Raw genomic sequence first — 18,285 nt, forward strand, 5'->3', positions numbered from 1 at the left:
CCTGGTGGTGGTCTCTTTGCACTTTGCGCGGTCCCGGTGTGCAGCAAACACCCCCTGCCCCCCCGGGCAGTGGATTTCGCACCCTGCCTTCTGCATGGGCCCAAACCACTTAGTCAGTGGAGTGTTAAAACTGGATCCAATCACCTCTACAGCTAATTAACCCTTTCAAACATCTGTAAGGTAAGTAGTCTTTCATACTGCATGGAGCACTGAGCTGGGCAGCAGGAGCCCTGGGTTCTGTTCGCAGCACTGCCCCTGACCCGCTGGGTGAGCTCGGGCAAATCATATCGCTGCCCCGTGCCTCAGTTTCCCCTCCCACCTTCTCTGTGTCTATTTAGAGTGTAAGCTCTTCAGAGCAGGGTCTGGCTTACCGTGTTTCGGCAGCTCCCAGCACAATGGGACCTCAATGCTGCTGTAGTAAAACTGATTCATAGTCACGCTACCAGGACGCCTGGGTCCTCAGGACTTGCTGTGTGGCCACGGGTAAGTCACTGCCCCAGTTTGCCAGCAGTAGGATGACACTCGGCTTCCCATAATGCTTTGAGATCCCTGGCCAAAGGGACCCTTTTCCTAGCAAGCCTGGAACGATATTCCCAAGGGGGGGCACTGGCAGAGCTGGGAATGGAACCCAGGCGTCCTGCTGTGGCCGTGCGCTGCTCTCTGCAGAGCAGTGACCTGGAGGTCAGGTTTCCCTGTCTGCTTGGCCATGGGCTATGAGGCAGGGAGCGGTCTGGCTCTGCAGAGCGCTCCATGGCCTTGTTTATCCTGCCGCGGCAGGGTCCCACACAGGCACCTCTGCTTCTGGCACCACCTGGCTGAGCCCAGCCAGGCTGGTAGGAGGGAAAAGAGCCGAGGCCCGTAGCCAGAGCAGCAGAGAGCGCCTCACGCTCGGCTTCCCTCGCCCAGTGTGCAGCTGCCGTGTTGACGCAAAGCTCCGGGGAGCTGACTCTGCATTTCAAACCCTGGAAACCACCTCCCCTGTGCCCTTGAGAGGACTCCTGCCCAGCTGCGGGGGAGGCAAAACCGCGGGAGGCGGCTGGGACAGCATGTACTGTGTGAGCAGTCACCCAATGGCAGAGGGGGAGGGAGGGCTGGCAGGCTCTGCTCTGCGGCTGCAAACCTAGTGACCCCCGAGTTGGGCTGCACGTGAGCAGGGCCGGGTACAAGCGAGCTGCTCTGCGTCCTCTCCCCATAGGCCTCCCTGGACCCAGCTTCCTTGGGGAGAAGGGCTCTCTCCCCGCTCCACAGATCACCCCAGCGGGCCACCTTCAGTTAAGGGCTTGACCATAGAACAGTGAGTGCCCGACCCCTGGCCCCAGGCCGCCTGCTGCCTTTGCCGACTCTAAAAATGAGGCCAGGTCGGGTTTCACCCAGGGCCCCTTCTGGGCAGCTGGTGCGGGTGGCTGAGCGCAGCCTCGGGCTGGCTGGAGGGGACGCTGGGGGGGGAGTGAAGGTGAGCCCCGTCCCTGGGACCAGCTCCATTGGCTGTCGGGTTTCCCTTCACTCCTGTGGGGCCCTGATGTGGCCGGGGCCTGGCCCACACCCCCATCTCGTACCGCAAGACCCAGCGGGGGGGGCGTGTGAGGTTTTTATTACTAGGCTAGTTATGCCAGCCAGCGCATGCCCTAGTGTGGGTGCAGTTATACCAGCCTCAAGGCACCTCACTGACAATACTAATTGTCGTCCCTGCCATGTGTACCAGGCAAAAGCACCTTCCCAGCCCTGGATCAGCCCCCCCCCCCCCCCCTCGGGGCAGGGGGCACATCGCTGAAAGGAGAGCTGTACACTTAGAGCCACAGCTTGGGTGTAGCACAGCCCTGCCTGAATGCCTTAGAGGGGGGATTGGATCTGGGGCTCTCCCCCTTCTCATGAGGGGCTGGGCCACCTAAACGTGCCCTTATTTTAACTAAAAGACTTAAAAATCCCCTTTAAAGCCCCAGCGGAGCGGGGTGCTCCCCCAGCAGAACGGCGCGGCTGAGTCTGGTGTGGGACCCGCAGCCCTTACCGCCGCCTGGTGTTAGTGATGGAGGTTTCAGCTGGGTGAGGATGCAGCCTCCTCCTGTCCCTCAGCTGAGTCACCGTCCTAAGAAGGGAAAGAGCAGCTGGCAGGCCCCACCGCGGCGCAGGTCTGGAGCGGCGCCCACTAGGCCAAAGGCTGCGTCTTGCTAAAGCTGGGCGTGGGCCCGGCTGCGGTCTCCAGGCAGAGTTTCCTAAAATAAGTGGGGCCTTGTGCTCCGGAGCTGGGAGAGCCCGGCACTGGGCCTGGGGGTTTCAAGGGCCCGTGGGAAGCGGTGGTCATGTCAAAGGATCTGTTCCAGCCTGGGGCGCGTGGCTTTTTGCAGCCGAGATGAAGTACTAACAACAACTCGTGGTGTTTCAGGAAAGCAGAACCACGACTCCCCAGTTAGTAACACTGCCCCTGCCCAGGATTTAAGGACCGTGGTGGGTTTAATAAACATGACCCACCCACCCCACCCCCCGAATGCTGCCGGAGGGTTTACAGCCGGAAGGCCCATTACGGTGGCTCTAGGCTGCCCTGCTGTGAATCACAGGTGGGCGTTACAGCTCCCCCACCCATCTTTGTTTTAAGCCAAAGACTTCAGTGTTCAATGCTGAACACGCCCCTCTGTTACGTATTAGCCCCATTTGCCAGCCAGGGCCCCGCGTGCTCCGAAAAGAGTGCACGGGCAGGGGTCGCGAAAAGAACCCAGGAGTCCTGAGTTCTACACACTCCCCTGCCCCCCCCCTTTGCTCTGACCACTAGACCACACTCCTGCCCAGGGCCAGGAATAGAACCCAGGTGTCCTGCTGCCCCCCACACACCCCCCCCGTTCTTGTACCCTGGCACAAGGCTGCAGTGTTACGGGGGGAAGCGAGGAGGGGGGTGATCGCTGCTGGCTGCATTCCCCACAGCAACACTTATTTAATGGGCACTGACTGCCCCTTTGGGCTGTGGGTGTGCAGCGCCCAGCACAATGGGGGAGCAGGGCCCTGACTGGGGGGGGGGGGTACCTGGCTGCACCCCACCCCCAGGCAGCTCAGAGTTACGCTGCTTTAAACGTGCCTGTGTTTTCGCTCACCTTTGCTGAGTGCACCACGCCCTCTCGAGGCGGGTGTGGGGTACTGCAGGCTCCTCTGCTAGGGCGAGGGACTAGCCTGCGTCATGTCACCGGCCCATGAATGTTTGATCGCGGTGTGGTTGGCCTGAGCGATTGAGTTTCCCGTGGGACTGATGGGGAAAGCGTGGCTGTTGAAATGCAGCCAGGCCACTGCAGGGCCGATGCCACCTCCCCCATCCCTGGCCCTGGCCTCCTCCTTACCTACCTGCCCCAGGGTAACATGCTGCTGAAATCCCTGATTCCCCTCGCTCTGTCCACCCCAGCCCCGGGGGAGACACAGCGGCCACACCGGCAGCCCCCTGCCCCAGCTCGCCTCTGCTCCGCCACCTCCCCTGAGCACGCCGCTTCTCCCCTAGCTCCAGTGTTTGCTGCCGCAAAACAGCCTCCCGCCCCCCAGCAGCCCCTCTGCCCCTGCAATGCTTGGATAGAGTTGGGGCCCCCGGCTACCCATTTGCCATCACAACCACCCGCTGCTGCTTGTTCTCCGTGTCAAGGGCCTGCCTGCTCCCCCCTGCATCTCTCCTTCTCCGGCACCCACCAGCGGAATTGTCAACCTTGCCCCCTGCTGCGCCTCGGCTTGGGTGGCGCGTCCCATCGACAACCCCAACGCTGCCTCATTCCCCACCTTAAAATCTCCCTGGGCACTGCGAGGTTCAGGAAACTTGACAAGGGGCAGGCTGCTGGTGGCCTGAGCCCAACGCCTGGCCTGCTGCCCACGGCTGGCTCACACGCCCCGGTCTCTGGGCACCTCTTGTCTTACCCTTCGCCAGGCAGAGTGTTGGGGCCGGGTTCTGGTAGCTCAAGCACCAGAGGTCAGGGGTTGACACACCACAGCTGCCCTATACCAGGAGCTCTGCTACCTTAGCTGCAGGGGCTGGGAGATGCTGCACCTCAACAAAGAAGTCCTTTCTCCGCCAGGTGGGGTAGGCATTGGAGTTAATAGAGGCTAGGCTGGAAATAACAGTAATTCAGCAAGTCTGAGTAAAAATCCCTTCTCAAGCACCCGGGCTTTCTAAGCCTGGCTCCCGCTAGTTCTCCACCACTCCTAGCGCTTCAAGTGGACCCCAGCGTTCCCACGAGCACAGCCAGGGAGCAGCACCCCCTAGAGGTGGTGGATGCTCCTGCCCCAGAGAATCCAGCCTCACCCACTTCCTCCCCGCGCTCTTGGGCCTCCCTAGAGAAGGGCCTAATTTGCTTCCCAGGGCAGGTCACCACCTCGCCCCCATTCCCGGCCCCATTCCCAGCCCCCAGCCTGCAGAACGCAGCGGTGGGTGCGTGGCGCAGAGCGGACCCCAGGGGGGCTGGTTGCAATCGGTTTTATTTCCTTCGTGGTTTCTCCCTGGGTCGGTGTCTGTGCTCTCGGAATAAATTGGCCGGGCCCTGCTCGTCCGGGCTGTGTCGATCCTGGCCCCTGGAGGGGGCCCGGGGACCCCGAGCGCAACCCGGGATCGCTCGTGGGTGGGGGAGGGGTAACGCCATGCACTATCTTCGTCCTGCGGGCCCATCGGGGCCGAGCCGTCATTTTCAGGAGGGAGTGGGGAGCAGCAGTGGTGCCCATGGGCTAAGGGAAACGGGGGGCCGGTGAGGTAGGACAACTGATCAGCATGGAGCAGGAAGGCGCCTTGGTGACTGGAACCGATCGGCAGCAGACGGAGGTCAGCAGGGAAGCCGGGAGGGGGAAGCCGCGCCAGCTGCAACCCACGGGCGGGTGCCAACCGCTAGCCAGCTGTGGGGCCGGGTCCAGCCGTGCCAGGAGCCCCGTGCGTGGCGGAGTGGATGGGCAGCGTGAGGGAGGGGTTTGCTTGTCTACTGGGGCCAGGAGGCGGCTGGAAGGTCCGGGCTCCGTGGCGGTGCCGCCCCAAGCCAAAGCCTGGCACCTGGGCTGATCCCCTGTGGGGTCCGGTGTCTCTCCCGGTCCGTGCGCCCGATTCCCCCTCGCCTGGGCGGGGGCGGTCTCCTTCCGTCCCTCCCCGCGCCGGGAGCCGTGTGCCAACTCGCCCTCCCTAACTCCTCCGCTGCGGCTCCTGCTCTTTCTTCTTCTGCTTCTGCTTCTCCCTCTGCTTCTCCACCTTCTCCTGGGCTTTCCGCTCCTTCTCCACCGCCACGCTCAGGTCCTTCAGCTTGCGCTTCAGCAGGGCCCGGTCGGTGGAGCTGCTGACGCCGAGGGCCTGGAGGAGGCAATGGGGTGTGGTGTGCGTTGGGGGGTGCCTCAGGGTTATAACCACGGCCCTTCCCACCCCCACCCGCCTGGAGCAGCACCCGGCTGGGGAGAGACGGGCTCCAGGGGAGGGCGCTGGGGGCTCCAACGAAGGGGGAATTGGGTTAACTCCTCGAGTAGCCCGGTGGGATGCACTGCTGGCCCATCTAGATCAGTAGCCATCAGGGCCCCCAGGACAGCATCCTCCCTCCTGCCCCAGTACATCAAAGGGAGTGGCCCCTCTTGCTGGGGGAAGGCAATGCCGCCCCAAACCCCCCTGGGGGAGGGATGTCTGCAGGGCGCAAGGTCCGACCCCGGAGCCCCGCTCGCAGCTGCCGCAGGACCCAGGAGCCGCGGGGCAGGCCCCCCCACCTCCACCCCTACCTTCAGCTTGGCTCCATCCAGCTGCAGCAGTTGCTGGCCGTCCACCTCGCGGGCTGCGAACTCGCCCACGTACTGCTCCAGGTTCAGGCTCTCCAGCCACTGGCCCACTTGCTGGCTGCTCCAGCTGGTGGCGGCGCTGAGGGGCTCGTCCAGGAACTGCAGGAGGCAGAAAGGGGGGGGAGGGGTGAGCACCAGTGGGGGTTACCCGCCCCCCAAGTCAGGGTGCCCCAGCAGGGATCCTTCAGAAGTTCCTCCCAGCCTGGCCAACTTTCTAATCCCTGAAAGCGGAACACCTCTCTCCCGCCCCTTCCCTGTGAAGCCCCACCCCCTGCCCCGCCCCTTCCCTGTGAAGCCCCACCCCCTGCCCCGCCCCTTCCTCTGAGGCCCCGCCTGTTCCCCCCACCCCCCCATCGCTCGCTGTCCACCCCTGCCCCCGTCGCTCACTCCCACATCTCCCGGGACTCACCTGCAGAGCTGGGCTGGGAGGAACTGACGCGGACCCTGCCTAATCAGGGCACAGCCGGGCATGGCAGGGGGGTCCCCAGAGTGAGGGGCTGGGGAAATTGGGGCACAGTGGGGCAGGGGGGGTCCCCTGGAGCGAGGAGCTGGGCTGGGGAAATCGAGGCACGGCTGGGGTAAGGGGCAGACAGGTTACACACACACCCCCCAGATGGCGCCAGTCCCTCCAAGTTCTCTCGGTCAGGCTGGGGGCCGGGGAAGAGCAGCCGCTGCTAGCCGAGCCCCCCACCTCCAGGCTCCAGCTGCTCTTCCCGCCCCTCGGGGGCCGGTTCCCGCAGGTAACTGCACTTTTAATGTCGCTGCCAGTTTCCCTTTCAACACCCGGCAGCCCTGGGACACCCCCCGCCCCAGGCCTGGCAAAGGATCTGCAACTCCATGGGGCCCATGGACGGCGTCACCCCAGCCCTGGGGCCCAGGAGCGGAGCGGCAAAAGCCCCCTTGCTGTCGGATTTGGCCGACCGGCTCCCCCAGGTTGCCCCCCTCCGCTGCCCCGGCGGGCTCACCTCGTCGGAGGACTGGGACAGCGTGTGGTAGGGGTAGGAGCATTTCGTCTCGCTGGCGCCGCTGCTCAGCGTCTTGGGGCTGCTGCTGGGTGGGGTGGAGTCGTCGCTCAAGGTGGAGTCCTGCCCGCAGGGAAAGGCCAAGGCATGAGCAGGGTGCCAAAAACTGCAAAAAACCCTGGCACCCCGCCCACGAAGGCAACTCCACCCCCCACCCCCCAAGAGCCACTGACAGTCTCTAGGGCGAAAAGATGGAGAACGTCATTGTCTCACTCACACTGCAGCCGGGGGAACCCGGCAGCATCTTTAGCTGGGGCCAGAAACTTTGACCCTGGGCTAGCCCAGGGTCTGGTGAGAATAATGCAAATCTTCACACCCATGTGAAAAAACCAGCGGATTCAATGATTATTCTGGCCACTGGCAAAGCCATAAAAAAACCGGCCAAAATGATCAAGTACCAGCCAGGTGGTAACCCAAGGTGTGAACGAGGGGCCTGCCCTGCAAAGGGTCATGACAGGACTATGGCCCCGCCCCGGGCCCTACAGGGGGCTCGGCCCCGCCCCCAGGGCAGCGCTGCCCCTGGCCCTACAGGGTGAGGCGGGGATGGGTTCTGACCTGGGAGCAGATTTCTTGGGGCTTAAGCCCCTGGCCCTACAGGGTGAGGCGGGGATGGGTACTGACCTGGGAGGCAGATTTCTTGGGGCTTAAGCCCTCCCTCTTGGGCGAGCGGGTCGGGGAGACGGTGCTGCCGGACGAGGCCGAGCCCTTCCCACTGTCCATGAACCAGGAGAAGGGCATGAACGGGGACACGGACGAGCGGCTGCAGCCCTCCGCCAGCTCCCTGGGGAAAGAGCCGGCAGGCGGGTTAGCACCCTCGCTCCCCTCGCTCCCAGGGGGCCAGCAGGGGGGCCGGGCTCCCCGGAGCATCTGAGCTGCCAGATGTGACCAGACTCCACCCCACTGAGCCCAGCCCGGGTCTGGATCTATCCAGGGCACCCAGACCATCCCCCAAGTCCTCTATCTCCCTGATTCCTTCATCTCCCCTCTCTGCCAGTTTCTCATCTCTCCATCTCTTGAGTGTATTGAGCTCTCTCTGTTCCTCTCCTTGTGGCTCCGTGCACCCCAGCTCCATCAATGAAAGTGAACACATTCTCCCATCCGCACCTCCCTGTCCCTCCCTCTCTGGGTCTCAGCTGCTCCAGGGCCCTTGACAAGTCACCCGGGTCTTTGGAGACCAGGCTGAGCTCCGTGCTTGTCAGGGCAGAGGGGTGGGCACGTTCCTCGGGAGGTGGGGACGGCCGAGTGCCCCCTGGCGATAGAAAAGCCAAGCGGATGAACGGGACCCACTGAGGAAGGCAGGGCAGGAGGGGGTGGGTGTGATTGTGGGGTTCAGGGAGATGTTGTTGGCTGTGGTTTGTGAGAAGCTCAGGATCGGGGGAGGCTGGCAGCTCCCCACCTGCTCCCCATGGACAACCGGTTGCTCCCCTTCTCTTTCCTGCTTTTGCTGGAAGAGGCTCGTCTCAGGGTCACCCTGCGGCAGAGAGAGAGGAGGCTCGTTAGTGGCGTGCTGGGGGGTGGGGGCGCCTGTGGGCTGGGGAGAGATGGGCACCGGGCACACAGGGAGGCAGATCAGAGGAGGGTGAGGACAGGGTAGCAGGATGAAAAGAAAAATTTAGACAGACAGCAGAGAATCTATCCATCCAAACCCAATACACACCCCTCTATCCATTCACCCATCCATCCCCATACCCACCCCTCTATCCATCTGTCTGTGTCCCCCCCACCTCTATCCATCCATCCAAACCCCATACCCACCCCTCTATGCATTCACCCATCCAAACCCCATACCCACCCCTCTATCCATTCACCCATCCATCCCCATACCCACCCCTCTATCCATCTGTCTGTGTGTCCCCCACACTTCTATCCATCCATCCAAACCCCATACCCACCCCTCTATCTATCTGTCCCCATACACACCCCTCTATCTATCCATCTGTCTGTCGCCACACACACCTCTATCCATCCATCCCCATACACACCCATCTATCCATCTGTCTGTCTGTCCCCATACATACACCTCTATCCATCCATCCATCCCCATACACACCCCTCTATCTATCCGTCTGTCTGTCCCCATACATACATTTCATCCATCCATCTATCCCCCCGCACACCTCTATCCATCCTCATACATACCCTTCTATCTATCCAGCCAGCCAGCCAGGCATCTGTCTGTCTGTCCCTCCCCATAGATGCCCCTCTATCCATCCACCCTCACCCCCCCCTCGACCTTCCTTGGTCCCTGGGAGATGTGGCTCCATGTCTAGTTGGCAGCCGGTTTCAAGCGGAGTGCCCCAAGGGTCGGTCCTGGGGCGGTTTTGTTCAACATCTTCATTAATGATCTGGAGGACGGCATGGACTGCACCCTCAGCAAGTTTGCAGATGACACTAAACTGGGAGGAGTGGTAGATACACTGGAGGGTAGGGATAGGATACAGAGGGACCTAGACAAATTAGAGGATTGGGCCAAAAGAAATCTGATGAGGTTCAACAAGGACAAGTGCAGAGTCCTGCACTTAGGATGGAAGAATCCCATTCACTGCTACAGACTAGGGACCGAGTGGCTAGGCAGCAGTTCTGCAGAAGAGGACCTAGGGGTTACAGTGGACGAGAAGCTGGATATGAGTCAACAGTGTGCCCTTGTTGCCAAGAAGGCTAACAGCATTTTGGGCTGTATAAGTAGGAGCATTGCCAGCAGATCGAGGGACATGATCATTCCCCTCTATTCGACATTGGTGAAGCCTCATCTGGAGTACCGTGTCCAGTTTTGGCCCCACACTACAAGAAGGATGTGGAAAAATTGGAAAGAGTCCAATGGAGGGCAACAAAAATGATTAGGGGGCTGGAGCACATGATTTACGAGGAGAGGCTGAGGGAACTGGGATTGTTTAGTCTGCAGAAGAGAAGAATGAGGGGGGATTTGATAGCTGCTTTCAACTACCTGAAAGGGAGGTTCCAAAGAGGATGGATCTAGACTGTTCTCAGTGGTGCCACATGACAGAACAAGAAGCAATGGTCTCAAGTTGCAGTGGGGGAGGTCTAGGTTGGATATTAGGAAACACTATTTCACTAGGAGGGTGGTGAAGCACTGGAATGGGTTACCTAGGGAGGTGGTGGAATCTCCATCCTTAGAGGTTTTTAAGGTCAGGCTTGACAAAGCCCTGGCTGGGATGATTTAGATGGGAATTGATCCTGCTTTGAGCAGGGGGTTGGACTAGATACCTCCTGAGGTCCCTTCCAACCCTGAGATTCTATGATTCTAAGACACAGAGCATAGGCAGCCAGGGAACCAATGGTAACGTGGGTCCTACCCAGACAGCAGGGGCTTCCCCTCCAGAGTTCGTGGGACTCACCCCAAATCCAGGAACTTCCTCCGGGTCTTCTTGTCAAGCCCGATGGTGGGGCTGGCGGGCTCTGACGGGCTTGTGTCATCTGGGGCAGAGAGAGATCAAAGGCGCTGGGAGATCGTCCCCTGGGCTGGTGGGGATAGGCCCCGGGGATCCCTCTGAGGTTGGCAGTGGCCCCCCAGCAAAGTCCTGCCAAGGGAGCTCCCAGGCCGGTTTAAGGGAAAGCCTGGGAGATCTGGGCCCTGGGGAGTTCTCCAGCTCAGCGCGAAGGTGTTTTCCCTTCCCAAGCACAGGCAATCCCAGCTCTGTAAAAATGGGCTCCCCGACCCCCAGCCCTGCCGGGGGCACTGGACAGGCCCAAACCTCAGTGCTGCCTGGCAAAACCACCAGGTACCAACTGGGACTCGGGCATTGCAGCCCATGACCCAATCCAGAGGGGCCTCGCTGTTAGCTAGGGCACTGCCCAGCCCTGCTGCAGAGAAAGGGGCAGGAGCGTTGGCTGTGGGGAGAGCTCCCAGCTACTCCAGCCCCAGCCTCTCCCAGCAGGGGGTGCTGTAGGGAGCAGGGCAGGTAATGCTGTGGAAGGGTTTCCTGTGTAAAGGTGGCTCCCCCATGCAGCCATTACCTTCGCTGTGCCGCTCGGCCCGGCGGTCCCTCCGGGTGTAGATGGGCGAGCTGTCCGAGCTGTGGCAGGACTTGGGGGGCGAGCCGGTGGGGGTGCATCCCAAGGCCTCTTGGGAGGAAGCGTTGGTCAGGGGCCGGTAGCGGATCAGCGGGGACGAAGGCTGCTCGTCCTCCTCCAGCGACCTCCTGACCACGGAGGCGTCGAAGGAGAACTCGGTGGCGCGGAGGAAGGGGGAGGAGCCGGAGAGGGGAGAGGAGACCTGCAGGGTGGCGTGCAGCGGGGATCTCAGACGGTGCCGCGGGCTGCCATATTTATCGGCCACCTGTGCGTGGGAGGCAGGGGGGTCAGCAACAGGAAAGACCCTGGGAACCCCCGCCCCTGGGAACTGCTGCATTGATAGGGGGGACAAGGGTGAAGCCCCCTATTTATCCGCAGTGCTGGAGCAGGGGCAGGGGCAGGGCAAGCTGCTCCCCCCCCCCCGCCACTGGTGAGCGCCAACCCGGACCCGCAGGGACCCTCGCTATGGGCCCATCAGGGAGCCGCGCCTTCCATAGCGGTTGCCAGGTGTCCGGTCGAAACAGGGAACCTGGCAGGGAGCTGACCGGAGGCTCAAAGTCCAGTTGGCTGCAGTAACCGGCCTCCGCCCCTGGGGGGTGGGAAGAGCGGCCTCTGCTCAGCTGATGATGCTGGAGGGGGAGCAGTGGCTGGCTTCCAGACCGGGCTGCAAGAGGTAGGTGCCGCCGTCCGGGGGTGGGAGTGGGGGGAGGATCCTGGCCACCCCCCCTCTGCTCCACCATGCCCCGATTGCCCGGCCCCTTGCTACGGGGACTGACCCCCGATCTGCCCCGATTGGGCAGGCTCGGCGTCAGTTCCCCCCAGCCTGGCTCTGCACCCAGCAGGTGAGTCCTGGGGTGCGGGTAGGGGTGGAGAGAGAGTGGTGGAGGGAGGGGTGAGAGGAGGGAGGGGGCGGGGCCCCAGGGAAGAGGTGGAGCCGGGGGCGGGACAAGGGTATTCGGTTTTCAGCCATTAGAAAGTTGGCAACCCTAGGTAGCCTCCTAGTGCACAGGGCTTGCCACCATAGAACAGGCCACTGGGCAGCTAGTCTGGTATCTCCCCTCCTGCCTCACTGGACCAGACCATTGCTGGTATCCCCCCTCCTGCCCCACTGGACCAGACCATTGGTCCAGCTCCTCTAGTATCCCCTCTCACCCCCCATTGGATCAGGCCACTGGTTGATCAATCCCAGTCACCTGCCTGCAACCGCAGCCAGGCGCGGAAACCCTGCAGGAGGCAGTTCTGGAACAACCCGTCCTTAAGGACTGTTCCCTCCTGACCCCCATCTGCTAGAGCTCAGCTCCTGCCCTGAAGCAGGAAGGTGTATAGCCCCTCCCAGTCACTCTGCTGAGTCTTGTTCTCCGTAGCAATGTCCCGTCCGGGGCCCTGCCAGGCTCACGGGCCGCCCGGCTGAAGCATTAGTCCCTGGCCATTGGCTACTGCGCCAGAGCCTGACCCGCTGGGAGCAGGTGGCAGGAGAGCCCACCAGGAGGGCCAATGCAGCACCCGGCCGGATAGAGGATTTGATGGACCCAGGGTCTGATCCAGCGTGGCAGATCCTGAGCTCCTATGGCCCAAGAGAGAGGAGAGGGAGCAGCCATTCTGGGTGCAGGCCTTGGGGACGGTCTCCTTTGACCCGGAGCTCCAGTCACCCCGGCCCACCTCGCGTGGAACGACGCAGCCAGCCCCCCGCCCGGGCCCGGGCCCGGGCTCACCTTCCTCTCCAGGCTCTCGTCCCCTTCCGCCGAGCTGACGCTGTCTCTCAAGCGGGACCGGGACGGGCGGTGCCGCCTGCCCTTGGCCGACAGCTGGGCTCGGGCCTTCTGCAAACTGCTGTCCAGTCTCTGGGTCTCTGGAATCACATCATTAAAATCTGGGAGTGAAAGAGAGAAGGGGGGCGGAGAAGTGGGAGAGCGAGAGAGAGCAGACAGACGGACGGATGGGGCGGTGGGGGGCACACAGAGGGACAGGGAGCACAGGGGGTTGGGAGAGAGCGAATGGGACAGAGCAGGGGGAGAGGAGAGGAAAAGAGAAAGAATGAATGGAAGACAAAGGAAAGGGGGGGGGGCAGTGTCCCAGCCAGGGACAAAGAGGAGGGAGAGGGTGGAACAGGGGGAGAAAGAGAGAGAGTTCAGAGAAGAGACGCACAGCAATGGCCATTTCAGTCCCCCCGCCCCAGCTCCCCCCCAGATCATCTCTCCCTCTCCCCCCTGCTGCAGCTGGGAACTGCTTGGGCCAAGCTGCCCTAGACACATGGGGCTGGGGTTCCCCTCGAGCTCAGGGACATCGGGGCCTGAGCACGCTGGAGAATCCAGCTGCCCGCCGAGCTCTTCTGAGACAATTGCACCCCCCGTAGGGAAGCAGCCCGCCCCATCGCACAGGGCTACCCTGCCAGAGTTTGCAGAGTGGCTGATTCCTGGGGCGGGGAAATCGCTGCCCATCCGCCTCCCATCTCGCTGCTGCTGCCTGGGGCCAGCTGAGCTCACGGCCGACGGACGCCCCCAATGACTGGCCTTTCGTTGCCACCAAATGCCTCCCTCCGTCACCTCCATTAAAGCCCACAGCCCCCGCGCCTCCCAGGCCCCAGGGCGGCTCTGATTTCCTTGCAAAAGGGTGACCTGGCATCTTGGTGCCTCTGGGGACCATGTGGGGGCACCGGGCACTGCGGGCTGCACCCAGGCAGGGAGCAAAGAGCAGAACTGGGTGAAGGCTGTGATGGGCGATCTGACTCAGCTGCGACGGGCCCCTCTTGTATTTGCTTTCTACAAGGGCAACTGCTGGTGCCCAGGGCCGACGAAAGGGGGGGGGGGGAAGCCGGTACAAATTACCGGGGCCCGCCGGTCCGGAAGGGGGCCCAGGGCCCGGCCGGGCCCGGCCGGGCTCCCCCCCCCTTCTTGGCCCTTGCTGGGGAGCCCTGAAAAAAAATTTTCACCGGGGCCTGAACCCGCTCTCAGCGGCCTTGCTGGTGCCCGGCCATGCCGGGCTGGGTTCCTCATTGCCCCGCACGCCCACCGCTTGCGCTGGTGCCCTCCCAGCGAGCCAGACCGTCTCCCGCCTGCGCGGCTCTGGCTCATTGGAGGAAGGCGGATCGTGTGAGCGACCCGCACAGCTGGGCTGATTCGAGCGAGGAATCTGCGAATCGTTTGGGGTAACGGACACGCTAGCGGGCTTTGCAGTCTGACAGCTGCCGGCACAGAGAGACGGAAGTGACTCGCCCAAAATCACAAAGGGGGGGGGGCGTGGGCAGAATGGGGGGGGTACAACCCGGGCGTCCTGCCTCCCAGTGGCCCCTGTTCTAACCACTAGACCACACTCCCCTGCCAGAGCTGCATATGGAACCCAGGAGTCCTGCCTCCCAGTGGCCCCTGTTCTAACCACTAGACCGCACTCCCCTGCCAGAGCTGTGTATGGAACCCAGGAGTCCTGCCTCCCAGTCCCCTACTATAACCACTAGACTGCACTCCCCTGCCAGAGCTGTGTATGGAACCCAGGGGTCCCAAGCAGAAGCACCAGCATTTCAGCGTTCAGATCAGCTTCGGCTGCACCACGACCGGGCTGTGTCTCTTCAAAGCCCCTGCAGAGAGCACCCAGGCCCGACTCAGGTGAGGTCCTCAAGCCAGTTTGCCTCCTTGTGTTAGAGCCCATCCAGGAAACGCCTCCCCAGGGCAGCACATGATGCGGGGGGGGCGGGGGGGGGAGACAGAATAGTGCTGAAATCAGGGCGAGAGCTCGTGGAGTAGCCACCAGCCTTCATGCCCGCAGCGCACGCACGGCCTCCTCATCCTGCCTTGATTTCCCCCCGTTTTTTCCTCCCTCTCTCACGGGGACACCGGCCCGAGGTCTCCCACTGGTGCTTGTAGAGTCTTAGGCATGTGCGTTTGCACACTCTGGCGTGTGCACATGTCCACGCCCAAGCTCCCAGGTGGATGCACTCACCCGCACATGTGAGTACATTCACTCACGCACGCTCACTGTTCCACACCGAGGACCCGCAGCCACTCTGCCTACCCCAGGAGACTCAGCGGGCACATCTCCGGGAGTTAAACGGCTCAGCGCCCCAGGGGACCTGGAATGAGTTTTAAATCCAACCGAAGCCGCGTTTAGCCAGGGCAGCGGGGCTGCCAACCCTGCCCCGTGACTGCCCTGATCCTCCCGGGCAGAAACACCAGCAAACCCCGTCAGTTCAAAGGGAAGACAACGTCCAGCCGTGGAAACGACAAGCTAATCTGAAGGAATTTTCCCCCAGCGAGCTGAGAGCTGGGGCTTGGGTGAGGGGGGCGCTGGTTTATGGGCAGAAACGATGGATTTAGTAAATCTCCCAGTGGTCGGAGCTGCCTGGAAATCCTTATCATTATGGAGGGTGCCTGCCCCGTTATTGTTAACACAGAGGGCCCTCTCCAGCACTGCCTGGCAGCCCCTTTGTGCCCACGAGGCACGTCGGGGAGGCACCGGGGGGACTGCAGGAAGGAACCGCGTCTGGGGGCAGAGCCGGCTCCATAGCAGGGGGCGGGCTGGGGGTAGAGTGGAGACCAGGCAGAGGCGGGAGGGGTCGTGGTCGAGGTGGGGCTTGCTCCAGTCGTTCTGCACCCTGCCAAGCCCCCCCCCCCCCCCGGTGGGTCAGGACTGCTGGGTTAAATTCCCAGCTCTGCCTCCACACGATTCTGGGCAAGTTGCTTACATTTATCTGTGCCTCAGTTTCTCCATCTGTGAAATGGGGCTAATACTGTCTCCCACAGGGGTTAGCTAATGCTTGTAAAGCGCTGAGTGTGTCCGGGGACAGGCGCAGCACAAGCCGGTGTACACCCCCCAACTAGGCTTGGCTCTCCCTTGCCCTGCACTATGCCCAGGCATTTATACCAGTGTCCAGTGGGTGTGACTGCTGTCACTCTGGTTCGGGAGGATTTATACGCCCATTGCACTGTGTAAACAGTCACACATGGACAGCGAATCAGGCCCCAGAGACACACCTAGAAATCCACGCCCACAAAGAAGCACCCCCATTAACACCCCCAAATATCATTTCACACTTAACCCTCCCGACACATGCAGATAGTTGCACATGCCAGTGTGACCCCTTTGCACCCCTGAGAAGTGTGCAGCCACGCAGGGGGGAGGGATAGCTCAGTGGTTTGAGCATTGGCCTGGTAAACCCAGCGCTGTGAGTTCAATCCTTGTAGGGGCCATTTAGGGATCGGGGGCAAAAAATCTGTCTGGGGATTAGTCCCCCTTTGAGCAGGAGGTTGGACTAGATGATCTCCTGAGGTCCCTTCCAACCCTGAGATTCTATGATTCATGCCTCTTTGCTGGCACCTACGCTGTGCCATGCCGGGGACTTTCAGCCCCAGTGGCAAAGGCTGCAGCAGAGAGTGGGTTGGGCTGAGCTAGAAGATCTGCACTCGCCGGAGTGACAGGCCCGGAAAAATCCTAGCGCAGAGCCGGCCTTTATTCAACACAGCCCACCTGGGACGCACACCTCTCATTGCCATGCACGAGGGTATGCGCACACCTACAGAGAGGATGGTCTATAAAGCGCTGCTCAAGAAATCCATCCCCGCTCCCCCGGCTGACGATCCAATTTACAAAGCAGCCGCGGCCTGAGACCATCCATTATTGCCCATAAACCCGTCATCCCCAGCGGATGGAGCTAGAATCCGCTGCTAAAGGGGGAAGCTCCCTTCCATCCCTCGCAGCTGAGAGGGGCTTTTCCCAGAGCTACCTTGCCAAAGGGGCTTATGGGGTTTTAGCCAGCCCCCCCCCCCCCCATCAAAGCCAAAACACACCTGCTACCCTAAGCCTCTGTCCTGGGCCCCTCCCACCCCCACAGCCTGGCCAGTGCAGGATCTTTTAGGGGCAGGGCCTGGAGAAACTGATCCTCACAAAGCGGGGAAGGGAAGGGAAGGGGAGGGACCTTTTGGCTGAAATGTTGGCCAGTGAAGAGTTTCTGCCACGTGGGGCCAGTGGCCAGGCTGGCACGTGGCACCTCAGCAAGGGACAGATTGCCCGGTGTCCCCGGCAGCTCCTAGTGTGATACCGATAGCCAGATTTTCACTGAGAGCATTTGGGTGCGTAGGACAGCGTTGTACTTACTGCCAGTGCTGGGGGGACACCGGGGGTAGTACTGCACTGCCAGCACCAGGGGGCGCTTGGCCCAGTACCACTCTGCCAGTGCTGGGGGTCACTCCAGGTGGCACTGCACTGTCAGTGCAGGGGGGAGGAGGGTCACTGCCAGTGCTGGGGGCACATCGGGGGTAGTACTGCACTGCCAGCACCAGGGGGCGCTTGGCCCAGTACTGCACTGCCAGTGCTGGGGGTCACTCCAGGTGGCACTGCACTGTCAGTGCAGAGGGGAGGAGGGTCACTGCCAGTGCTGGAGTGGGGGTGTCATTCCAGATGCCACTGCTTTGCTAGCGGGGGGAAGGGCACTGCCAGTGCTGGGGGGGTTACTCCAGATGCCACAGAACTTCCAGAGGGGTGGCACTGCCAGTGCTGGGGGGCACTACAGATGGCACTGCCAGAATTAGGGGACATCTGGGTCAGCACTGCACTGGGGGTCACTCTGGAGCCCACAGGCCCTGGGGGACACTGCAGACAGTGCTGCACCGCTGGTGGCTTTTACCCACCCCCCATCGCACACGCAGATCACCTATCCATTTGCCCTGAGGTATGTTTGCACACTCACACCTACACACACTGGCACACTCATTCACCTGTGTGCCAACAGGAGGTGGCTGTGCAGCCATTCGGGGAGGGATTACCCCTGTCCCCCTGGTGTACCCCACTTCCTCTGAGAGCCACATCAGTCGGGCCTCATCTAGGGGGACCTGCCAGAGACTAGCCCCCCCTCCCAATCCTGCACCACGGGAGCTCACCCCATAAGCCCAGAGCCCTTGGGTGCTCGGCCTGTCACCCTGAAGCGTCAGTGATTAGCCAGCTCCAGTTCCCCCTTCCTGAGAGCAGCTGAGTCAATGGACGATTCCTAAATTGGGGGTGGGGAGGCAAATAGAGCAGAGATGCGGGGGAGGGGGTCACCACACCAGACAGAACCAGGATCTCCTGAAACGTCACCCCAGTTCGGATACGGGCTCCTCTCTGTAACCGTGGTCAAGTCTCCCCACACCTCAGTTTCCCCTAGCTTAGTGCTGGTTAATACTCCAAAAGGGCTGGGACCCTGGGGTGTTAATTACTACGGGTGTGTTTTGTCCTCAAAGGGTTAACACACACACACATACCCCACTAAAAATCATATACCGCTCCACACACACACACCCTACAGCTACAAACACCCCATCACACACGCGCACACAGTTCCATACACACACACACGGCACCCCCCCACCCAGTCTCTCATCCCAGCCCCCTCTGCCTTCCCTGCATACAGAGCAGGGAGCTGCCTTCTGGAGGTCATGAATACTTAACCAGGTGTGTGTGGGCACACACACACACACACACACACACACACACACACACACACACACAC

General features: G+C 61.7%; 1 protein-coding gene across 1 annotated transcript in view; it reads right to left on the minus strand.

The window, feature by feature from the left end:
• Positions 1-4,437: 4,437 nt before the first annotated feature.
• The window catches only part of PPP1R9B (protein phosphatase 1 regulatory subunit 9B), a 78,814-nt gene continuing 64,966 nt past the window's right edge, over positions 4,438-18,285 (minus strand). The window contains exons 13-20 of the mRNA XM_026654669.2: positions 12,524-12,681; positions 10,755-11,076; positions 10,136-10,214; positions 8,176-8,250; positions 7,401-7,560; positions 6,723-6,842; positions 5,701-5,856; positions 4,438-5,287 (exon numbers count right to left, since the gene is read on the minus strand). Of these exons, the coding sequence (XP_026510454.1) occupies positions 5,123-5,287; positions 5,701-5,856; positions 6,723-6,842; positions 7,401-7,560; positions 8,176-8,250; positions 10,136-10,214; positions 10,755-11,076; positions 12,524-12,681 (1,235 nt within the window). The 3' untranslated portion in view covers positions 4,438-5,122. The remainder of the gene's footprint in view (positions 5,288-5,700; positions 5,857-6,722; positions 6,843-7,400; positions 7,561-8,175; positions 8,251-10,135; positions 10,215-10,754; positions 11,077-12,523; positions 12,682-18,285) is intronic.

This window comes from Terrapene carolina, unplaced genomic scaffold (genome assembly GCF_002925995.2).
Source record: "Terrapene carolina triunguis isolate 2854851 unplaced genomic scaffold, T_m_triunguis-2.0 Scaffold193, whole genome shotgun sequence".
NCBI classification, from domain to species: domain Eukaryota; kingdom Metazoa; phylum Chordata; order Testudines; family Emydidae; genus Terrapene; species Terrapene triunguis.